Consider the following 23,000-nt stretch of genomic DNA (forward strand, 5'->3'; position numbering starts at 1 on the left):
TAAGCCTCCAACTTCAAGGTAAGACCCCTCTTACATCAATTCGGCTAGATCCTCCACTGATATCAAGCTTTTTGAATACAATAGGTAGAAAAACGGGTGCGAACTGAACATAAGTGTTTTGGACACACTTCTTCCCAAAATCAGTGAGAATTTAATGAGTTATCAATAGAAATAAGAGATTTCGGTCGCTACATAGATTATCCAAAGTAATAAGCCCAGCAGAGTGCTTGACTATCCCAATTTATCATAAGAATAATTATTATTACACTTATTGTAAATCCAACGTGTTGTACATCCTTACATTTGCAACACAACTACTTTGTTTGCTTGTACATGCCAGTGTATATGCGTATAAAGGTAATTACATGTATATATTTGAATGCTACTTTACATAGAATTAAATTAACTGATACATGAATAAACGAACAGTATACATATTATAAAAAGCAGTATTTTAAACTAATTAAATTAGTGCATTATTTGTCATCTTAGACGGTGTGTAACTTGAGCTTGAAGACAGAAAAGTGATTCCATCCGCAGGTGATGCTGGTACATCCCGAGTTATCTTAATTTCCAGAATGTTCCATAATTTTCATAAACTTGAAGTATATGACACACATATGATCATAGTGAAAATTTAAATATAAATTAGACAAGGCCTTATATTTTAACTTCAATATTCACTGACTGAGAAGGTTTAAGTACACATCATAGTTAGCCGGTCTCGCATTTATAAACGAGTATTTAAAGCAAAGGACGTTTTATATTGACGTCACTGACGTCCAGTTGACGTTAGCAACGCTCTTAAGAATTCAGTCATATCTGCTTTTGCTTCCGAGCTAGCAAGACACGTTTTCTATTTGATACAAAATAGTGTTGTTATCCTCATTTATCTACGAAAAAAAGAAGAAGCGGTACATTCCTAAAGAAACAATGTATGAATTTGAACAAAATTCTGCATATGAGTCGAAGAGGGAGTACACTCTTGGAGGAATTGCAACCACACAGGAACACGCTAGCGAAGAAAATGCTTGTCCTAAGTCTGTGAAGCCGGTAAAGGACATATACCGTACCGAGAGCTCGAAGAAAGAGCCAGAAAACGCTGAAGAAGATGCGGGACGAAATTTCTCATTTCCATTTGACGACGATGAAGACAAAAGAATCGAAGGTATGCTTAGCTATGTGGATGATCTTATTGCAGAAATACATGAAGTTCTTCATAAGAATGTAAATCCATCTCTTCAAAAAGAAACGTCTACCAACTTTGATGAAGTCACTCCGATAAACTCATTCACTGGCAAACGTAAGTTCGACGACATAGAAAACACAGCTGTAACTGAAAAGACAAAAGCTATATTTGATGGCAATATTCATGATGTGATTTACACATGTAAGCGAAAAATGCCGGGATTCACAATCAGTGATGAAGAAATGAGAAAAATCGATGCTGACCTACAAGCATTTGATAACAATACTGATGATTACATCGACATCCAGACTGAACATTATGAATGTTCTTCCCCAATGTTTAAACCAAAGCCAGTGGATGAAACTGAACAGACAAAATAACAACAACGCTGGAACTTTTCGCATCTAAACCAGTCGAGTCAGAGAAATCCACCGGCGTGCTCTAACGCACGAATAACACGTCCAGTCAACAGACATACAATTATTGTAGCACAACTGAGAAAAAATATTTTTATTAGGCCTAACAAAGTAATGTTTAATTTCTCAGGCACCTTTTTAAACGCGGAGGTGGCATTTCCATTTTTTGTCTGTTATCATTTGTTCGACCAAAAAAGTCAAGTATTAATTTACCAACACCATCTTTAACGGTATACAACCTAGTCAAAGTTTGTTACGCCTGTCTAGAGTCCCATAAATTAATTTCAATTATCAGCTACTGCGGAATGTTCCATCAATCCCATAATTTTTATTTCAATAATGTTTCATGATGAGTATATTTGTTTAATCATTTACTTGTTCGCCGAAGATAATTGTACTTACGAATATATTTATCATTTATCATTATTGGGCCATGCTGGCTTAATCGAATATGTATGTACAAAACGATATATTTTTTAAATAAACTCTTCTCTTCATCATGTTCTTGAACTTGTGCTTCTTGTACTTGTTCTTGTTGGTGTTGTTGTTGTCGTCGTCGTCCTCCTCCTCTTCTTCTTTTTCTTCTTCTTCGAATGCGGCTGTGCCTAAGAAACTAAGCATATTTGTTTTGCCTTATTGTGATTGCCCGTAAGTAAATTATTTTTATCCAATAATATAACAAATTTGGTGTTCGAAAAACAACACACCGTATGTATAGTTATAAGTGACTGTTTTATTCCAAAAACACAACAAAATCGTGCGCGAAGTTAAATGCAAATTTTGTTATTTAAAATGTTTTCATAAGTAACAAGCACTTCTCAGTATTCATGTTTGAAAATTTGCGAGTACGCAACTGAAGGCCAAGCCTTTTTTCAATTATGGACAGTTGTGTACCTTTCATTGAAATGGCAAACGCGCTATACTAAATCATTGTTATGGTAATAATAAATTTGTTTATATGTTTTTTAATTTATGATATAAGAAGCCTGATAACCTCCATTTTTACTATGATAAATCGACACTCCACCAATGTTGTTTTGTTTGTTTATTTGAGTTTATCAAGGTCTAACCGCGCCCATTGGCTGCATTATGGCTTGACCCCACCGTGACGCCATCACGACTTAAATTGTGTTTAAATGCCATAAGTGACATGAGATAGAAGTGACAGCAATTCGCAGTCTAATCCAGACATTGGAAGACTTGAATAAACAGAGTGAGATACAAGACAGTCGTACGTGTGGTCGTTCATGGTGCGAGATTTGACTCCCACTGGCTCACAGGGTCACAACCTTACAGGTGTATATGTGGGCATGCATGTAACAAAAGATGTCAAACTGACGTTCTATATTAATACCAGAAATCACTCTCTCTCTCTCTCTCTCTCTCTCTCTCTCTCTCTCTCTCTCTCCATCCCTCTCTAGTGTTCAAAACTGTTCTTATATTTTCTTCTTCTCTGCTCCCTATAGCATATTCTTCCTGTATATTTCTCCATCTGTATATTTTCTTCTTCTCCACTTCCTATCGCCAACTCTTTCCCGATAGTTCTCCACCATTACCCCCCCCCCCCCCCCCCATTTATTGTTCAAGACCGTTGTTACATTTTCTCTCATCCACTCCTTCCAGATATTATCCCTTCTCTATACCACCTTCTCATGTTCAACTACATTGTTATCTTTTCTTCTTCCCTTCTCCCTGTCCCGCAATCGCCCACTCTTTTCCGATATCTATCGATATCTGAACAATCCTCCTTTTCTTGTTTAATGCCGTTGTTATCTTTCCTTCTTTTCCTCTTCCTATCCTATCGCCACCCATTGATATTTTCCCTCTCTGTACCACCCTTCTTAATTGTTCAACTATGTTGTTATCTTTTCTCCTTCGCCGCTCCCTATCTCCCATTCTTCCTCGATATTTCTCAATCTCTATACCACCCTCCTATTATTGTTCAATGCCGTTATTATATTTTCGTCCTGCCTTCTCCCTTCCGCCCAGTCTTGATATTTCCCCCTCTCCATTCCACCCTTCTTGTATTGTTCAACTACGTTGTTATCTATTCATCTTTCCCTTTCCACAATATCCCCTCTGCTCCTTTATTCCGATATCTCTATATCACCATCCTTTTATTGTTCAACTGTTATCTTCTTTCGTCCACTCTCTCTTTACATGATTCTTATCTTTTTTTTTCCTCATTATTTTCATCTTACTATATACATCTAATTATATTGATATTATATTGTGTACCATTTTTACACAGTTGTTATAATATAATACATGATATTTCACTGTTTCAAAAAGTGGAAATATAAAGTTGGTATTTATATTTCGTAAAATTACAATTAAAATCTCAAACGTAATGTAAAATTTAATTAAATGTAGTTACATGTATGTATTCTTTTAAGGTTTATAATAAAAAAAAGTGTTTGCTCAGTGTAAGACCGCAATTTACTTTATAACGTGACTAAAGTAAATATTTAACTCGTAAAATAAACTATTACTACTCATTCGGGGAAATATATGCAAAATATGACCAATTCTAACAACTCAAATACATGTATGAAATACTATTGCTACTTGTTGTCTTGTGGTAATAATAAAATATTGAATACAATTGCTACTTGCTGTCTTGTGATAATTATAAAATATTGAATGCAAATTCTTCTTGTTTGCTTCTAGCAATAATATAAATATTGAATATTACTGCTACTATAGTTGTCTGGTGGTAATGTTAAAATATTGAATACTATTGCTACTTTTTGTCTCCTAGCAATACTAAAGGTATTGAATATAACTGCTACTTGTTGTCTTGTGGTAATTTAAAAAAAATATTAAATACAATTACTATTTGTGGTCTAGTGATAGGAATTAAAGTATTGAATTATATTGCTATTTGTGGTTATAATAAATTTTAAATGCAATTTCTATTAGATGTCCTTATTGATAATAATGAAATATTGAATACATCAGCTACTTGTTGTCTTGTGATAATAACAAAATATTGAATACTATTGCTACTTATTTATGATTTTTTTTTCGTTTAAACATAAAAGCAAAGTATCACTGTGTGAATATGTTGAATTACATATTTCACGTATCCGCGCATGTTTTTTTCATTATGATAAAATATTGTCAACACCTAACACACGGAACAAAAACAAAGCGTTCGATTGTTGACAACTTTCGCTGCAGTGTTGACAAATCCCGACACAATATGTCTATCATTGCCGTTGCCGAGGCATTAGTTTTTGTATGTTTGAAGGTTACTATGATCCAACTAGTCACATTTTCCGTTTCCTAAAGTTTAGGTTGCTTTATTACTCTTTTTTTTTATCTCGCTTAATGGCATTCGACAGTGCAAAAGCGGGCGGGCAAAGCTCAAATGAAAACGTTTCAAAAGTTCATTTTTGATTAAGTTTTGAAGAGGACTGTTTTTCATCAATAAAACGTACATGCTTTGTGACATGTTTGGGTGTAATATGGACTTGAACAAATATTTGAAAAAAAAACAACGTTTTTATCAGTTTTTGTCTCAATAAGCATTCGCATTCGGAAGTTGTTTTTGTGCCAAAATGCCCCAGACTACCAAACCAATAACTAGGGTGTATAAAAGCAGATAACAGTTCTTGAGTTGTATTCTATTTAGGTATTCATTGGAGTTCATCGCTTAATAAAAAGATAGTAAGGTTTAATTGCGACAATTCATTTGAAGTAGATGTGTTGAACAAACTTTCATCAGAACCAGATAATGTAATGTCCATCGTGCGCCTCCATCCTTCTAAATGTCTCAAATACAACATTCTAATTCGGGCGTCACATCTCCCACGGTCCGTTAACAAAATCTGCGACGCGCTATCTCGTTTTCAGATGGGCACGTTCCGGGAGCTAGCCCCGCACGCAGATCTGGAACTGCAACCGGTTCCGGTCCGTCTGTGGACGATATTCAACACCGATCGGCATTTAACACTTATACTAGAGTAATGACGCCTTCTTCGGCGTTAATATTGCATAATTTTGGGGATAGTTTTTTGATATCTGATAATGAGGAATCGGTTGAAAGGAAAACAAATATTGTGGCATTAAATTTTGCCGTGAGGCGTAAACGTATCTAATTTCAAAATGTATGAATCATGTATTAATGTATAACTTTATTCGCTTTTAAGGAATAAACATCAATATGGGTGGTGGAGGCATGCTGCGGCTTCAGGACATACGGTTTACCAACCATGTCATTGCACTGACTTCTAAACACGTACTATCTAGAAATTGTTTATAAGTTATATTTTGGAATCATAGATTTGTATTTGGTAAACAAATCAGAGAAGTTAACGTTGGCCGTGTTTCATTGTGAACTGTGTCTGTCAAAAGTAATTATATTTCCCAGGCTAGCATGGCCGATTGGTGGTTTTGGTTTTGCCAGCCATTTTGTACATGTTGTAAAGTGTGGGGTGCAGGCGATTTGGGTTGGCCAGCCATTTTGTACATGTTGTAAAGTTTGGGATGCTGGCAGTTTGGGATTGTCAATTTGTCAGGCATTTTATATATGTTGAAAAGTGTAGGGTACTGGCAGATTGGGGTTGTAAGCTATTTTGTGCATGTTGTAAAGTCTGGGTGCTGTCGGATTGCGGTTTCAGCCATTTTGTCCATGCTGTATACCGGTAGTGTGGAGTTCTGGCGGTTTTGGTTTGGTTTGCCAGCATGTACGTTTGTTTTGCCTTACATACACATTTGTTTCTTCCAGTCCCGTTTGTAAAACAGTAATCTTCAAGTCTACATGCATGGTTTTACGTCACTACATTTGCGGCCTTTATTTGCCAAATAATCTAATCATAAGTTGCTGTTGTGTCTGTCACGTGCCTTAGTGAAACAGTCTTTTATTCCCATTTAATTTTAAATTATAAAATAACGATTTTAACACTTTTTGTTTTACTCCTTCAAACGACTTTGCGCTGTGGAAGGCCCTTAACTACTTTGGTTCTAAAGGCGTTTCACATATTCTGTTCTATCATTTTTCAAAACAAGCTGATAAGAAAAATATGTTAAATTTAGTTTAAACCAGTTTGACAATTTATATTTACTAAATTTACATTAACGGTTTTTTATTTGTTTAAATGTATGAACAAACTACCTAAACCGTTTTATAAGGTCGTTATGCTAGACGTGCAGGCAGAGTAGACTGAATGCCGAGACCCAGTTTACTTTAAACATTATATATTTTACAACGATTGTGAAGGAAGCTGTGATAGCTTATACTATAACTAAGTCACTCTCGTTGGCACGATGTTGCGCGAGAGTGTGGTCTTGTGTTGTGGGGGAAACCGGAGTACCCGGAGAAGACCCACTTGTTCGGCTTGGTGACGACTAACCAAACTCTCATGCGCCCAGGCCGGGAATCGAACCCGGGTCGCATTGGTGAGAAGCGAGATCCAGTTTAATGCCGGTCAGTCTCAAATATCTCGGTTAACTTCACGTCTGTGCATCCGTCAGTTGAAAAATCAAATGAATCTATCTTTTGACAACAATGAACATGTTGCTATCAAGACGGAGAAAAATGCACAAGTCCTCATACACAAGGGCGTACACGTTAAAACAATGCATATTTGTATGCATACCGCTTGGGCTCCCAGAAAGCGACCGCTTTTATGTAAGCTTCGTCAAACTGACTCCGTGTGCCTGACGGGAAATTACATTTTAACAATGTATGTAGTAAGTATACAATACATCAAATTTGACGGAATATGTAACTAAACAGTTTCGACACATGTATAGTTTTGCAACAGCCCATCAGTCGGAAAGTTATTATGAATCACATTATTAGCGTTATTTGAATAATCTTCCTCTAGAAAACTGTCCATTTCCCCTTCTTCCGTTCCACCCGTTCCGTTAACTCGATTCGCAGCGACCTTGACCTCCCTCACATTTTTCACGGGCACGCTGACCGTAAAGCAGGAGGCAACGGCCGGCCGCAAGAGGAGGTAACCAACCCCAGCCCCAATAACCGCCGACACGAGAATCCAAGCGTTCATTGACATGACGCACAACATCACTGTGTAACTGAGGGCTACTGTCAGGATTCTGTGGATGGCGTAGAGCACGTGTAGACTGCCGTCCACTTGAGAACTGGAACGCTTTGATCTGAAATAAGAAAACTATCAGGTGACTTATGTTGCTCTGAAAATATGTCGATTCCGGTCAAATTAATGATATTTTAAGAGTATTAAAATAATCCTAGAGATTTTAGTAAAGAACATTCGCCGACGACCGATATTGTTGAACTCAAGCTGTTGACCAAATTGTTGATACAAAAGGGTACTGCGTATTGATCCGAGGGTTGTAATCGACTCGAATGGACTTTTGCAGACACCGATTACTCGAGATATCAAGATCTGCAAAATCCACGAGAGTCATGGCCAATACGACCTCTCGGATCAAAACTCAATACTAGTAACCCTTTATTTATATACATTATTGGTTTTCAATTACCTAGAATACACGTTATAACATACATGTACTTAATTTCATTTAACGACACTCTCATTTGCTTAACGACGTCAGTTTAACACGGGTGGTGGAGGCATGCCGTGGCTTCAGGACCTATATAATACGTACTATTGCCATTCGGAATTCCTCGGCCATTTTTATCGCCATACAATCCGAGGTTGTTTGCGATAAAAATGGCCGAGGAATTCCGAATGGCAATAGTACTTGTTGTGACGTCAGCGGAGTGGAATACGGCCTTTTTGCACTAGGTGGGAAACGCAAAAACATATTTTGCGATTATTATTGCTTAAAGATTTATTATGCGTTGCAACAAAATTAATGGACAGGAATGGATATCGTATTATCCATATCCAAAACGCCCCAAGCTATAACAATACTACTATCTGAAGTCAGTCGAAACGTTATAATAAGGTCAGTCATAATAAAAACGCAACATGATTTGTATGTTCCTTTTCCTTTTTTATACTTTCAATTATAAAATAAAGGAAACGAAAAAATGGTATATTCACGGACTGTTATAGCCATGGAAGAGCCTGCGGGTATACGGCAATGGATGTCTTTATTCGAAAATCGCTAATTGAAACCAGCCATTATTTTTTATTTAAACATATTTTATTGCCTTTTTGCTTTCAACATGATCGGAATTAACATCAATTATATAGAGTATACAAAAAGCAAATGGGTTGGACACAAGTTCTAACAACATAAGTAACGTCTTCCCAATGAGCACATAAACTTGATAAGTATTTGGCGATAAATATAAATAAGAAAAATGTAAGGAAATGGATAAGTGAAAGAATTGTAAGTAAAAGACAGGAAGTAAAAAGAAAAGAAGAATTCGGACTCACTGCTACACATGTGATATGTAGTAAACTGTTCAATAAAACAACCTGGTTAAGTTATAATTAAAGAAGGGGCTAATCCGTAAACCGTTTAGAATGTTTTATAAATAAGTGCACATAATGGAATAATATTACCCATTATTTTTTACTATCGAAAACTAAATTATATAATTTCTCATAGTGCGTGCGTACTTGTTAACAAAGATCGCTGGTCTGGCAGCCTGTTTGAGGAGGAGCCAGTAATTGATGCCTTCCAACAACGCTGTCAGCACCATTACCGATAACATCGCTAACACCAGACCTATAACAGACATTGGCGGTGCAATTAAAAGTTTAAATTAAAGGTATAGAAACAAGGGCCTACACCAGACCTTTAACAGACATTGGCGCTGCAATTAAAGCACGGGTATATAAAGAGGGCCTACACCAGACCTATAACAGATATTGGCGCTGCAATTAAATCACAGGTATATAAACAAGGGCCTACACCAGACCTATAACAGATATTGGCGCTGTAATTAAATCACAGGTATATAAACAAGGGCCTACACTAGACCTATAACAGATATTGGCGCTGTAATTAAATCACAGGTATATAAACGAGGGCCTACACCAGACCTATAACAGATATTGGCGATGCAATTAAATCACGGGTATATAAACAAGGGCCTACACCAGACCTATAACAGATATTGGCGCTGCAATTAAAACACAGGTATATAAACAAGGGTGTACACCAGACCTATAACACATGTTGGCGCTGCAATTAAAACACGGGTATATAAACAAGGGTGTACACCAGACCTATAACAGATATTGGCGCTGCAATTAAAACACGGGTATATAAACAAGGGTGTACACCAGACCTATAACATATATTGACGCTGCAATTAAATCACAGGTATATAAACAAGGGCCTACACCAGACCTATAACAGATATTGGCGCTGCAAATAAAAAACACAGGTATATAAACAAGGGTGTACACCAGACCTATCACAGATATTGGCGCTGCAATTAAAACACAGTTATAAAAAAACAAGGGCCTACACTAGACCTATAACAGATATTGGCGCTGCAAATAAAAAACACAGGTATATAAAGAAGGGCCTACACCAGACCTATAACAGATATTGGCGCTGCAATTAAAACACAGTTATAAAAAAACAAGGGCCTACACTAGACCTATAACAGATATTGGCGCTGCAAATAAAAAACACAGGTATATAAACAAGGGTGTACACCAGACCTATAACAGATATTGGCGCTGCAATTAAAACACAGTTATAAAAAAAACAAGGGCCTACACTAGACCTATAACAGATATTGGCGCTGCAAATAAAAAACACAGGTATAAAAACAAGGGTGTACACCAGACCTATAACAGATATTGGCGCTGCAATTAAAACACAGCTATAAAAAAACAAGGGCCTACCCCAGAACTAAAACAGATATTGGCGCTGCAAATAAAAAACACAGGTATATAAACAAGGGTGTACACCAGACCTATAACATATATTGGCGCTGCAGTTAAACACAGCTATAAAAACAAGGGCATTTACCAGACCTATAACAGATACTGGAGCTGCAATTAAAACACAGGTTTATAAACAAGGTCCAACACCAGACCTAGAACAGATATTGTCGCTGCAATTAAAACACATGAATATAAACAAGGGCCTACACCAGACCTATAACAGATATATGCGCTGCAATTAAAACACAGGTATATAAACAAGGGCCTACATCAGACCTATCACAGATATTGGCGCTGCAATTAAAACATGGGTATATAAAGAGGGCCTACACCAGACCTATAACAGATATTGGCGCTGCAATTAAAACACGGGTATATAAACAAGGGCCTACACCAGACCTATAACAGATATTGGCGCTGCAATTAAAACACGGGTATACAAACAAGGGCCTACACCAGACCTATAACAGATGTTGGCGCTGCAATTAAAACACGGGTATATAAACAAGGGTGTACACCAGACCTATAACAGATATTGGCGCTGCAATTAAAACACGGGTATATAAACAAGGGCTACATCAGACCTATCACAGATATTGGCGCTGCAATTAAAACACAGGTATACAAACAAGGGCCTACACCAGATCTATAACAGATATTGGCGCTGCAATTAAAACCAACGTTTATTAACAAGGGCCAGCACCAGACCTATATATACATGTCTATCGACATTAAAGCTGCAACTGACACATATGTTTATACAAAAGAGCCAGTAACACCAGACCGATAACATACACATGTATACGCACATTAAAGCTGCAATTTACACACACGTTTATGAACAGAAGCAAACACATACCTATAAATTATACATTCAGGTGAATAAACATCAGAAATATAACATGTACATGTACGCAGACATTGATGTTACAATTGACATACAGGTGAATAAACACCAGAACTATGACATGTACATGTAAACAGACACTGACGCTAAAATTCACATACAGGTGTATAAACACCAGAACTATAACATGTACATGTACACCGAAAACCACGCTAGAGTTCACATACAGGTGTATAAACACCAGAACTATAACATGTACATGTACACCGAAAACCACGCTAGAGTTCACATACAGGTGTATAAACACCAGAACTATAACATGTACATGTACACCGAAAACCACGCTAGAGTTCACATACAGGTGTATAAACACCAGAACTATAACTTGTACATGTAAACATACATAATTGTCGGACTCTGTTAGTACATGCTACACACGTAGTAAATTTGGGATCGACATCAACTACGAAGACGACACCATAGCTATAACTCGGTCCTTTCCCTCATGTGAAAAACATAATTCCATAAATATGCTACAATTATCGAAGCCTTCAAAGCGTTGCTTTGTTTTCATAATGTTAACGAAACTATTCATTCGGTTAATTAAGATTTCTTTTTAATGTAAAATTACTTTTAAGCATGCCGAATTAAATGATACAAATAGTAGACAGTGATAGGTTTAAGTCATTTGTTCAGAAGTAAATGTACTGTGTAAAATGTTTTTCGAATTATTTCTATTACGTTTGAGCAATTGATGTATGTGCAACATTTGAAAATGTAAATATACCCCCCATTCAGACCAAATATGTTACATGTAATACCAAACTTGAAGTGAATCATGAGAAGGTAATTGAGATATTTTAAGATTATTTAAGATTATTTTTGAGATATTATCAGAGACTCGCTAATGTTTGGGCATTTTTTCCCGGTTCTGCATCTGAACACACTTAAAGTATAAATATTTTACTCTTTGATACCGAAATTGCAGGTCAAATTTTATTCTTTATTTTTTTTTTCATTTTTCTAAAATCATCGTTTACTATGTTTTCATTCTTTTTATTTCATAAGGGACCATATCCGGGGTGAATGCCAAAAGGTTCTAAGTGACGTTAAATAAAGAAGAAGAACCTTTTCGCTTTCACACCTCGAATCATACATGTCTTTCTAGATGAACCAAGATCACGATCGAATCAATTCTCCTTTTCACATGTGAATGGCACATATATATACATCGACACCGTATGTCTGAATGAACGCCGTTACAGTACCAGACGATACACAAATACAGACCCAAGCAAGTCATGCTTGTTCGACATTTTTTATTTGAGTCATACACTTTAAGGAGTGGCGCGAATGGAGGGGATGGGCGGGGATGAAAATCTAGCAATTAATTTATAGTCTTAAGTACAACGTTCTTACCACTTGGAGCTGATATCTTCACATTTTTGATGAGGAAATCGCCTTGAAAATGTAATGTGAAGTACTGAAAAGGAATAATGGACCATTTTAAGTAGCATTCAAAGAAAAAAGTCTTTATTATGTAGTTCTGCGTGTCATAATATTTACGTGAAACATTTATCGCAGAAAGTGTGTGTCCTTATTCATACGGTCGTTTCCTCTCTGCTGACGTCACTTCATAACAAATATCATTGCCTGATTTTTAAATAACGTCATAAAACAAAACAGTGCGTAAGCATTTTTTAATGTAATAACGTGTCTTTTAAGTGATTAAAAGTATATACTTGTATACATATTTGAGTATAATATACTAACAGAGTTATAACTACTGAGTTTTGATCCGGCAGGTCGATTTCTATTCTCGTGGATTTTTTGCAGATTTTGAAATCAGAATCTACAAAATTACACTCAAGTCGAACACAACCTCCTTTTCTATTTAAATGTAAAACAATAGATATATCTCATGTCGTTTACAATATAAACTGCATTACTGCCGTTTTCATTCATATATTTGACATATGAAATGAAACATAGCCAATAACATACCGGAGACATATGATGCATTTTGTTGTGTTCCATGTCCCCGTGCATCATGTGTTCATGCCCCATATTCCCGTGCATCATGTGTTCATGATCCATTTTTCCGTGCATCATGTGATCATGGTCCATCTTCTCGTGCATCATGTGATCATGGCCCATCTTCTCGTGCATCATGTGATCACGGCCCATTTTCTCGTGCATCATGTGCTCATGACTCATGTTACCTTGCTGCATATAATCCATCTCCATTTGTTCAGGCCGAGCACGTGTCATATTTATATGCACTATAGTCGTGTCCTATACGTAGCTTCTGTCGATTTCAATTTATTCTGCTCTGTCTGTTTCCACGAAACAATGCTTTTTATTTCATACGGGAAAAACACTTGTTTTTCCTGTTTTTTAATTTTTCAACTCCTTTTTTTTACTGTTTATTTTTCTATTTTTTTGTTGTTAATTGTATCTATTTTTTTTTGTATTCCATAACACACTGACAAATATCCCTCCATTTTCTGAATAAAACACAAACGTGTCGTTTTTAGATGCCTCCCACTTTTTGACATTTAATCACTTGCCAAGAAAGTTAAGATCAATGCTTGTAACGGAACAATTTCAAACGCATGAAAAGATATGTAACAATGAGTATACCTCTTGAATAAAACTTCACTGGCTACAATTAGTAACACGTATTTTAATATTTACTCAATTTTCAAATCTCAACGCAAATAAAAAAACTGTTTCAATAGAACATCTGCATTGTGGGTGAGTATGAATAAGAATAGTATCAGAATATAAACTTCGCAGGTTATAAAATATACCATGTGACCGCAAATGTAAGAAAGATTTTTTATTCAAAAATAAGATCGTCTGACAGTTAAAAGGGCTCTTTCTTTCAATAGCCGCGACTAGTAACTACATAAGCATTCCCTTAAGGATAATGTTCGCATTTTTCTTGCGTTTATACTGTATGAACTCAGTAGGGTACGCAAGCAAACTCCATGAAGCGCGCGACCTCTTCTTGGCCATTTGCTCGCTTGACTTACTGCATGTATACAGCATAAACGCATGAAAAAGATGCCATCAATAGTTATATTAACATTTGAAATAAGTATTCATTGCGATTAAAATTAGTAGTATTTTCTGTATATTTTTTCCTTAAAGAAATGTTACCAACAGCATACGTTTGTACAAAAAATAGCTGATATTTGTATCATCGTATATCATTGGTTTAATGACGTCGCGCTTATCCAATAGGAGTGCAATATTGAAATAAGCAATGACGTCATAATTCATTGTGTGTTATACAATATAAACGTCAAGTTTTATCTATACAAATGATTTAATAGGTGAATGTAAATATAAATGTTTGATAGTCATGTGCAATCATGAAACAGGCTTTATCAATAAACTATGAACTAAAAGAAAGCAAATTAGGTAAAGAAAGATAAGCAGTTTCATTCTTCGTATATTTTGCTTGATAGCGAGGCTAAACAGAAATTTGTCACGATTTCCATACGTTTTCGAGCCAAATCTATTGCGTATTAGGTGCGCATCCGGGTTCCCATTGGTTGTGCGTCAGGCCGCCCATGCGATGTGGACACATGGAAAAGACTCAACGTTATTCAACCTGTTACATTTTTACAATAGTGGCGTACAATTCTGCCTATCATGTGTAAACGTATCAAAATTCAAAATTTGTGTATAACTGTTTCGCTTTTAAATAATAATATGGTTGGTGGTGTAATGCTTTGGCTTGAGGACCTACAGTTAACCAACCATATCATTGCACTGACATCTAAACCAGTTATATCTCGTAAAAAAATAAGTGTACCATTTGGTATCATATTCGCTAATCAAATCAGATAAGTTTACGTTGGCCATTTTTCCACAGTAGTTTGGTGGGAATAACCTCCTGCTTTGGTGTCATATGACCTATTAAAATAGTGACATTCAACCTAAAATAGTTTAAAAAAGAGCATTCAGAGTTATTAAAGGGATCACTCCTCCTATTAATTAACTATCAATTACTGCAGTTTAAAAATGTCATAGTGTTCATGCTAGGTCATTGGAAGGCCTCTTTGATAAATCTGATGAAAAAATAAATATTTTATTCTTTAAAAGGTAATATGACACCAAAAGGAGAATTTCGTTCCAGACAAACTACTGTGAATTGTTTCTGTGTGTGCTATGTCTGTAAAAAGAAATTTGGCGGTTTGGGTTTGTCAGCCATTTTGTCCATGTTGTAAAGTGTGGGGTTCTGGCGGTTTGGGTTTGTCAACCATTTTGTCCATGTTGTAAAGTGTGGGGTTCTTGCGGTTTGGGTTTGTCAGCCATTTTGTCCATGTTGTAAAGTGTTGGGGTACTAGCAGTTTGGTTTGTCAGCCATTTTGCGCATGTTGTAAAGTGTTGTAAAGTAAAGCCATCACCGTGTAACTGAGGGCTACTGTCAGCATCTTGTGGACGGCGTAGAGCACCTGTAGACTGCCGTCTACTATGGAACTTGAACGCTTCGATCTTAAATAAGAAAATTATCAGATGACTTGTGTTGATCTAAAAATATTTCCCGGTTTTATTAAGGTTATTCTAAGAGACAGTGTTAAAATAATTCTAGAGATTTTGTTTCAGAACAGCCTCCGACGACCGATGTTTTGAACTCCAGCCGTTGAAGGAAATGTTGAAACGGTATCGTCATCTGCATATACAGATACAATAGGGAACTGCGTGATGGTCCGAGGGACAATGTTCAATCGACTCGAGTGGATTTTTGCAGATACCGATTTATCGAGAATTCAAAATCTGCAAACATCCACGAGAGTCCAATACGACCTCTCGGATCAAAACTCAATACTAGCAGCCCTATTTTATACATTATTGGTTTTCAATTACCTAGAATACACGCTATAACATACTAAATTTCATTTAACGATACACTCTTAATGACGTAATTTTAACATGGCGTGATAATACTTGTTGTGTTGTGATGTCAGCTGAGTGGAATACGGCCGTTTAGCACTGGGCGGAATTGCGACATATATATTCGGAACTCCTCGGCCATTTTCCATCGGAAAGAACCTCGGATGTATGCCGGTATATCAGTAGAAGTAGTTCGTAAAATTGTTAATAATATTTTTAGTTAAATTTAGTGTTTTAACGTGTATTTTGTATTACTGAATTTTAATTACTTGGCATTGAATTGCATTCTTAACTAATTGAGATTCCCAAGAGTTAGGTAATTAAATTGAACTGCTAAATTGAAATCAGTACGCGATCTTCTTGCATCGTTGTTGCAAAGATTTCTGACATTGTAAACCGTCCGGATACATCCGAGGCTGTTTTCGATGAAAAATGACCGAGGTGTTCCGAATGGCGATATGTATTTCTTAAAGATGTATGATGCGTTATAACAGAATTAATGAACAAGAAACAGGACAGTGATATCGTATTTTTTTTATTTTGGACAGATCCCGAACGCCACAGGCTATAAAAATACTACTATCTGAAGTCGGTTGAAATATTATAGGTCAGCATAAGAAAAACGGAACAGATTTGTATGTTTCTTTTCCGATTTTTACTTTCAATTATAAAAAAACGAAAAACGAAAAGACGGTATATATACGGACCGTTATAGTCATGCAAGAGCCTGCGGATATCCGACGATGGATGTCCGAAAATCGCTAATTGAAACATTGACCAGACATTAATTTATTATATCGAAAACTAAATTATATAATTATCAGGTATATTGCGTGCATACTTGTTGGCAAAGCTCGCTCGCCTGGCAGCCTGTTTGAGGTTGAGCCAGTAATTGGTGCCTTCCAACAGCGCTGACAGTACCATCACCAATAGCATCGCTAACACCAGACCTATAACAGATGTTGGCGCTGCAATTAAAGCACGGGTATATAAACTAGGGTGTACACCAGACCTATAACAGATATTGGCGCTGCAATTAAAACACGGGTATATAAACAAGGGCCTACACCAGACCTATAACAGATGTTGGCGCTGCAATTAAAACACAGGTATATAAACAAGGGCCTACACCAGACCTATAACAGATGTTGGCGCTGCAATTAAAACACGGGTATATAAACAAGGGCTTACACTAGACCTATCACAGATGTTGGCGCTGCAATTAAAACACGGGTATATAAACAAGGGCCTACACCAGACCTATAACAGATGTTGGCGCTGTAATTAAAACACGGGTATATAAACAAGGGCCTACACCAGACCTATAACAGATGTTGGCGCTGCAATTAAAACACGGGTATATAAACAAGGGCCTACACCAGACTTATAACAGATGTTGGCGCTGCAATTAAAACACGGGTATATAAACAAGGGCCTACACCAGACCTTTAACAGATGTTGGCGCTGCAATTAAAACACAGGTATATAAACAAGGGCCTACACCAGACTTATAACAGATGTTGGCGCTGCAATTAAAACACGGGTATATAAACAAGGGCCTACACCAGACCTATAACAGATGTTGGCGCTGTAATTAAAACACAGGTATATAAACAAGGGCCTACACCAGACCTATAACAGATGTTGGCGCTGCAATTAAAACACGGGTATATAAACAAGGGCCTACACTAGACCTATCACAGATATTGGCGCTGCAATTAAAACACGGGTATATAAACAAGGGTGTACACCAGACTTATAACAGATGTTGGCGCTGCAATTAAAACACGGGTATATAAACAAGGGCCTACACTAGACCTATAACATATATTGGCGCTGCAATTAAAACACGGGTATATAAACAAGGGCCTACACCAGACCTATCACAGATATTGGTGCTGTAATTAAAACACGGGTATATAAACAAGGGTGTACACCAGACCTATCACAGATATTGGCGCTGCAATTAAAGCACGGGTATATAAACTAGGGTGTACACCAGACCTATAACAGATATTGGCGCTGCAATTAAAACACGGGTATATAAACAAGGGCCTACACCAGACCTTTAACAGATATTGGCGCTGTAATTAAAACACAGGTATATATAAACAAGGGCCTACACCAGACCTTTAACAGATGTTGGCGCTGTAATTCAAACACAGGTATATAAACAAGGGCCTACACCAGACCTATAACAGATATTGGCGCTGCAATTAAAACACATGTATATAAACAAGGGCCTACACCAGACCTATAACAGATATTGGCGCTGCAATTAAAACACGGGTATATAAACAAGGGCCTACACCAGACCTATAACAGATATTGGCGCTGTAATTAAAACACAGGTATATATAAACAAGGGCCTACACCAGACCTATAACAGATATTGGCGCTGCAATTAAAACACAGGTATATAAACAAGGGCCTACACCTGACCTATAACAGATATTGGCGCTGCAATTAAAACACAGGTATATAAACAAGGGCCTACACCAGACCTATAACAGATATTGGCGCTGCAATTAAAACACGATTATATAAACAAGGGCCTACACCAGACCTTTAACAGATATTGGGGCTGTAATTAAAACACAGGTATATATAAACAAGGGCCTACACCAGACCTATAACAGATATTGGCGCTGTAATTAAAACACATGTATATAAACAAGGGCCTACACCAGACCTTTAACAGATGTTGGCGGTGTAATTCAAACACAGGTATATAAACAAGGGCCAACACCAGACCTATAACAGATATTGGCGCTGCAATTAAAACACGGGTATATAAACAAGGGCCTACACCAGACCTTTAACAGATGTTGGCGCTGTAATTATAACACATGAATATAAACAAGGGCCTACACCACACCTATAACAGATGTTGGCGCTGCAATTAAAACACATGTATATAAACAAGGGCCTACACCAGACCTATAACAGATATTGGCGCTGCAATTAAAACACGGGTATACAAACAAGGGCCTACACCAGACCTTTAACAGATATTGGCGCTGTAATTAAAACACAGGTATATATAAACAAGGGCCTACACCAGACCTTTAACAGATGTTGGCGCTGCAATTAAAACTCAGGTACATAGACAAGACAAATTAACATTAAAGCTGCAATCGACACACATGTTTATAAATTGTTTATATAAGAGCCAGCACAACCAGACCTATAACATTAACATGTATACGGACATTAAAGCTGCAATTGACACAAATGTTTATGAGTCAGCAACCACAGATCTATAACATGGATGTCTGCATACTGTTATAACATACATTGACGCAAAGGTGTACAAACTAGGGCCAACAACACCAGACCTATAACATATACTAGTACATGAGAACCGACATTAAACATGCAATTGACACACATGTTTAAGATCGAGAGCCAGCAACACCTGCCCTAACATAGATGTGTATACAGCTACATTAAAGCTATAATTGACACATGTGTTTAAGATCGAGAGCCAGCAACACCTGCCCTAACATAGATGTCTATACAGCTACATTAAAGCTATGATTGACACACGTGTTTAAGACCGAGAGCCAGCAACACCTGACCTAACATAGATGTGTATACAGCTACATTAAAGCTATAATTGACACACATGTTTAAGATCGAGAGCCAGCAACACCTGCCCTAACATAGATGTCTATACAGCTACATTAAAGCTATAATTGACACACGTGTTTAAGATCGAGAGCCAGCAACACATGCCCTAACATAGATGTCTATACAGCTACATTAAAGCTATAATTGACACACATGTTTAAGATCGAGAGCCAGCAACACCTGCCCTAACATAGATGTCTATACAGCTACATTAAAGCTATAATTGACACACGTGTTTAAGATCGAGAGCCAGCAACACCTGCCCTAACATAGATGTCTATACAGCTACATTAAAGCTATAATTGACACACATGTTTAAGATCGAGAGCCAGCAACACCTGCCCTAACATAGATGTGTATGCAGCTACATTAAAGCTATAATTGACACACGTGTTTAAGATAGAGAGCCAGCAACACCTGCCCTTACATAGATGTGTATACAGCTACATTAAAGCTATAATTGACACACGTGTTTAAGATCGAGAGCCAGCAACACGTGCCCTAACATAGATGTGTATACAGCTACATTAAAGCTATAATTGACACACGAGTGTATAAATACAAGACTTAAAACATGTACACAGACACTGACGCTACCATTGACACACAGGCGTATGAAACCCAGACCTTAAATATAAACATGTACACGTACATTGCCGATACAACCGACACATATGTGTATAAACACGACCTATAACGGATACATGTACAAAGACATTGACGCTACAATTGACATACAGGTGTATAAACACCAGATCTAAAAGATGTTAATGCACACATACATTAACGCTATAATTAAAACACAGGTGTTTAAACACCAGGCCTTAAACTTGTACAAATACATTGACGCTATAAATGAAACACAGGTGTATAAACACCAGACATATAACAAGTACATATTGCAGAAAAAAATACAATAGTATACAGAATATTATGCTGAATCGTAGAATCAAAGACGATATTTGAGGATACATCAACATTTGTTGACGGGTTCCAGCCGTCAGTTTCTTAGTTATAACACTCCCAATGATTTCCCACACTTTATTCGCCATACAAAAAGAGTGCATTTTACAAAAAACACGAGCGAGTCTCTGGGTTACTGACACAAGAGGAAATGTAATGTTTAATTTTTCTTAGATGACTGTTTCACCGTTGAATATGTTTTCATGCGTTTTTTATTGCATAAAAGGACCACATACATGTGTTTCTAGACGAACCACAAAAAGATCGTTCCAATTCTCCTGTTTTACATGTGAATGTTATACATCGACACCGTAGGTTTGAATAGACGCCGTTACTGGACAGTACCGGACCGATGCGCAAATACAGACCACTGTTTTTATTTGAGTCAGTTAAGTTTACGGGGCGGCGGAAAAAAGAGGGGGCGAGGGGATGAAAATCTGGCATATAATTTTGTAGTCGCCTTAAGTACAAGAGTTCTTACCACTTGGAGCTGAAATCTTCACATCTTTGATGAGGAAATCGCCTTGAAAATGGTACGTGAAGTACTGGAAAGGAATAATGGACCATTTTTAAGTATTATTAAAAGAAAAAAAGGCTAAATATTATATACATGTAATAAATATGTAAATAAAACATTTGTCGCAGAAAACGTTTGTCCGCATTCTACGGCGTAGTGCATTCATACGAATACATTCCCCTCTACTGACGTCATGTCATAACAAATATCATTGCTCGATGTTTAAATGACGTCTTAATAAAACAAAATAGTGCAGTTTAAAAAGCATTTTAACATGCAATTACGTGTCTTTAAAATGATTAAAAGTATTCATACATATTTATGTATACAATAACAAAGTTAAAACTACTGAGTTTTAATCCAGCAGGTTATTTTCGACTCTCGAGGACATTTTTGCAAATTTTGAAATTCGAATCTACATAAATCCACTTCAATCGAACGAAACCTCCTTTTCTATATCAAATGTAGTTAAAATTTCAGTTTATTGGCAATATGAACAAATACATAATTTTGGATAAAATTAACATCAAATTTCACAAAGATGGCCACAAAAAAAGAAAATAGAAAATAATCATACGAAAATGAAACACAGCCAATAACATACCGGAGACATATTCTTCATGTTGTTGTGGCCCATATTCCCGTGCATTATATGCTCATTACCCATTTTTCCGTGCATCATGTTTTCGTGGTCCATCTTTTCATACATCATGTGTTCATGGCCCATTTTCTCGTGCATTATATGTTCGTGGTCCATCTTCTCGTGCATCGAGTGTTCATGACTAATGTTACCTTGCTGCATATAATCCATCTCCATTTGCTCATGCCCAGAACGTGTCATATTTATTTGCACCATCCTATCGTGTCCTAAACGTAGCAACTGACGTCACCAAATATTCTGCTCCGTCTGTTTCCATGTGACAATGTATTTTCTTTCATACCCGAAAACAAGTTTTTCCGAGGTTTTGAAATTTTAAAAATATTTTTTTTACTGTTTCTTTTTCTATTATTAGTCAATTTTATCAGGATGCTTGTATTCCATAAAACACTGGCAGATATTCCCTCCTTTGTCGTTTTTAGACAAAAAAAAACAAGGAAGTTAAGATCAATGCTTTACAAAGAACATTGTCGCATGCAATTTCAAATGCATGAAAAGATATGAAACAATGATAATACCTCTTGAATAAAATTTCAATGGTTAAAATTAGGAACACGTATTCAAATATTTACTCTATTTTCAAATCTGAACGCAAAAAAAAAAAAAAAACTAATTCAGTAGTACAATTGCATTGTGGGTGTGTGAGAATAATCAGAAAATAAACTTCGCAGGTTAATCTGGTATTACTCGTGCACCGATCAGAGTTACGCATACGCAGTTAAAGAATATACCATGTGACCGCAAATATAAGAAAGAAAATATTTAGTTTCAATGATAATATCGTTTGACACTTTAAAGGTCAATTTATGTCAATATTCGCGACTGTTTACTACATTAGCATTGACATGTGTTCATTGATAGTCATATGCTAACAATGCACAATGATTTAAAAGAAAGTAGATTAGATAAAGAAATATTAACAGTTTCATTCTTCGTATATTTTGCATTATGGCGATGCTTAACAGCATTCGGAGGACCTCGCCCATTTTTATCGAACGCAACCTCGGATGTATATGGACGGTTTACATACTCAGAAATCGGTATCTTTAAATCCGCTGC

General features: G+C 36.6%; 1 protein-coding gene across 2 annotated transcripts; it reads right to left on the reverse strand.

The window, feature by feature from the left end:
* Positions 1-6,719: 6,719 nt before the first annotated feature.
* LOC128214656 (uncharacterized) lies at positions 6,720-22,423 on the reverse strand. 2 transcript variants are annotated; one of them, XM_052921228.1, is made up of 4 exons: positions 21,888-22,423; positions 21,248-21,311; positions 9,132-9,240; positions 6,720-7,731 (listed from the first exon to the last, which is right to left on the reverse strand). In XM_052921228.1, the coding sequence occupies exons 1-4, from the start codon at positions 22,137-22,139 to the stop codon at positions 7,341-7,343; spliced, it is 816 nt and encodes a 271-aa protein (XP_052777188.1). In that variant the 5' UTR covers positions 22,140-22,423; the 3' UTR covers positions 6,720-7,340. The 2 variants fall into 2 exon arrangements, with proteins under 2 accessions (XP_052777188.1, XP_052777187.1); XM_052921227.1 differs by lacking the exons at positions 21,248-21,311; positions 21,888-22,423 and adding exons at positions 12,682-12,745; positions 13,267-13,819.
* Positions 22,424-23,000: the final 577 nt, after the last annotated feature.

Source organism: Mya arenaria, chromosome 13, assembly GCF_026914265.1.
Source record: "Mya arenaria isolate MELC-2E11 chromosome 13, ASM2691426v1".
Taxonomy (NCBI): domain Eukaryota; kingdom Metazoa; phylum Mollusca; class Bivalvia; order Myida; family Myidae; genus Mya; species Mya arenaria.

Coding starts and splice junctions, on each gene's coding strand:
- LOC128214656 (XM_052921227.1), bottom strand. CDS start 13,533: ATGACACGTGCTCGGCCTGAACAAATGGAGATGGATTATATGCAGCAA. Junction 12,746..13,266: donor AAATGCATCATATGTCTCCG/GTATGTTATTGG, acceptor ATTCCTTTTCAG/TACTTCACATTACATTTTCA. Junction 9,241..12,681: donor GAAGATATCAGCTCCAAGTG/GTAAGAACGTTG, acceptor TGTCTGTTATAG/GTCTGGTGTTAGCGATGTTA.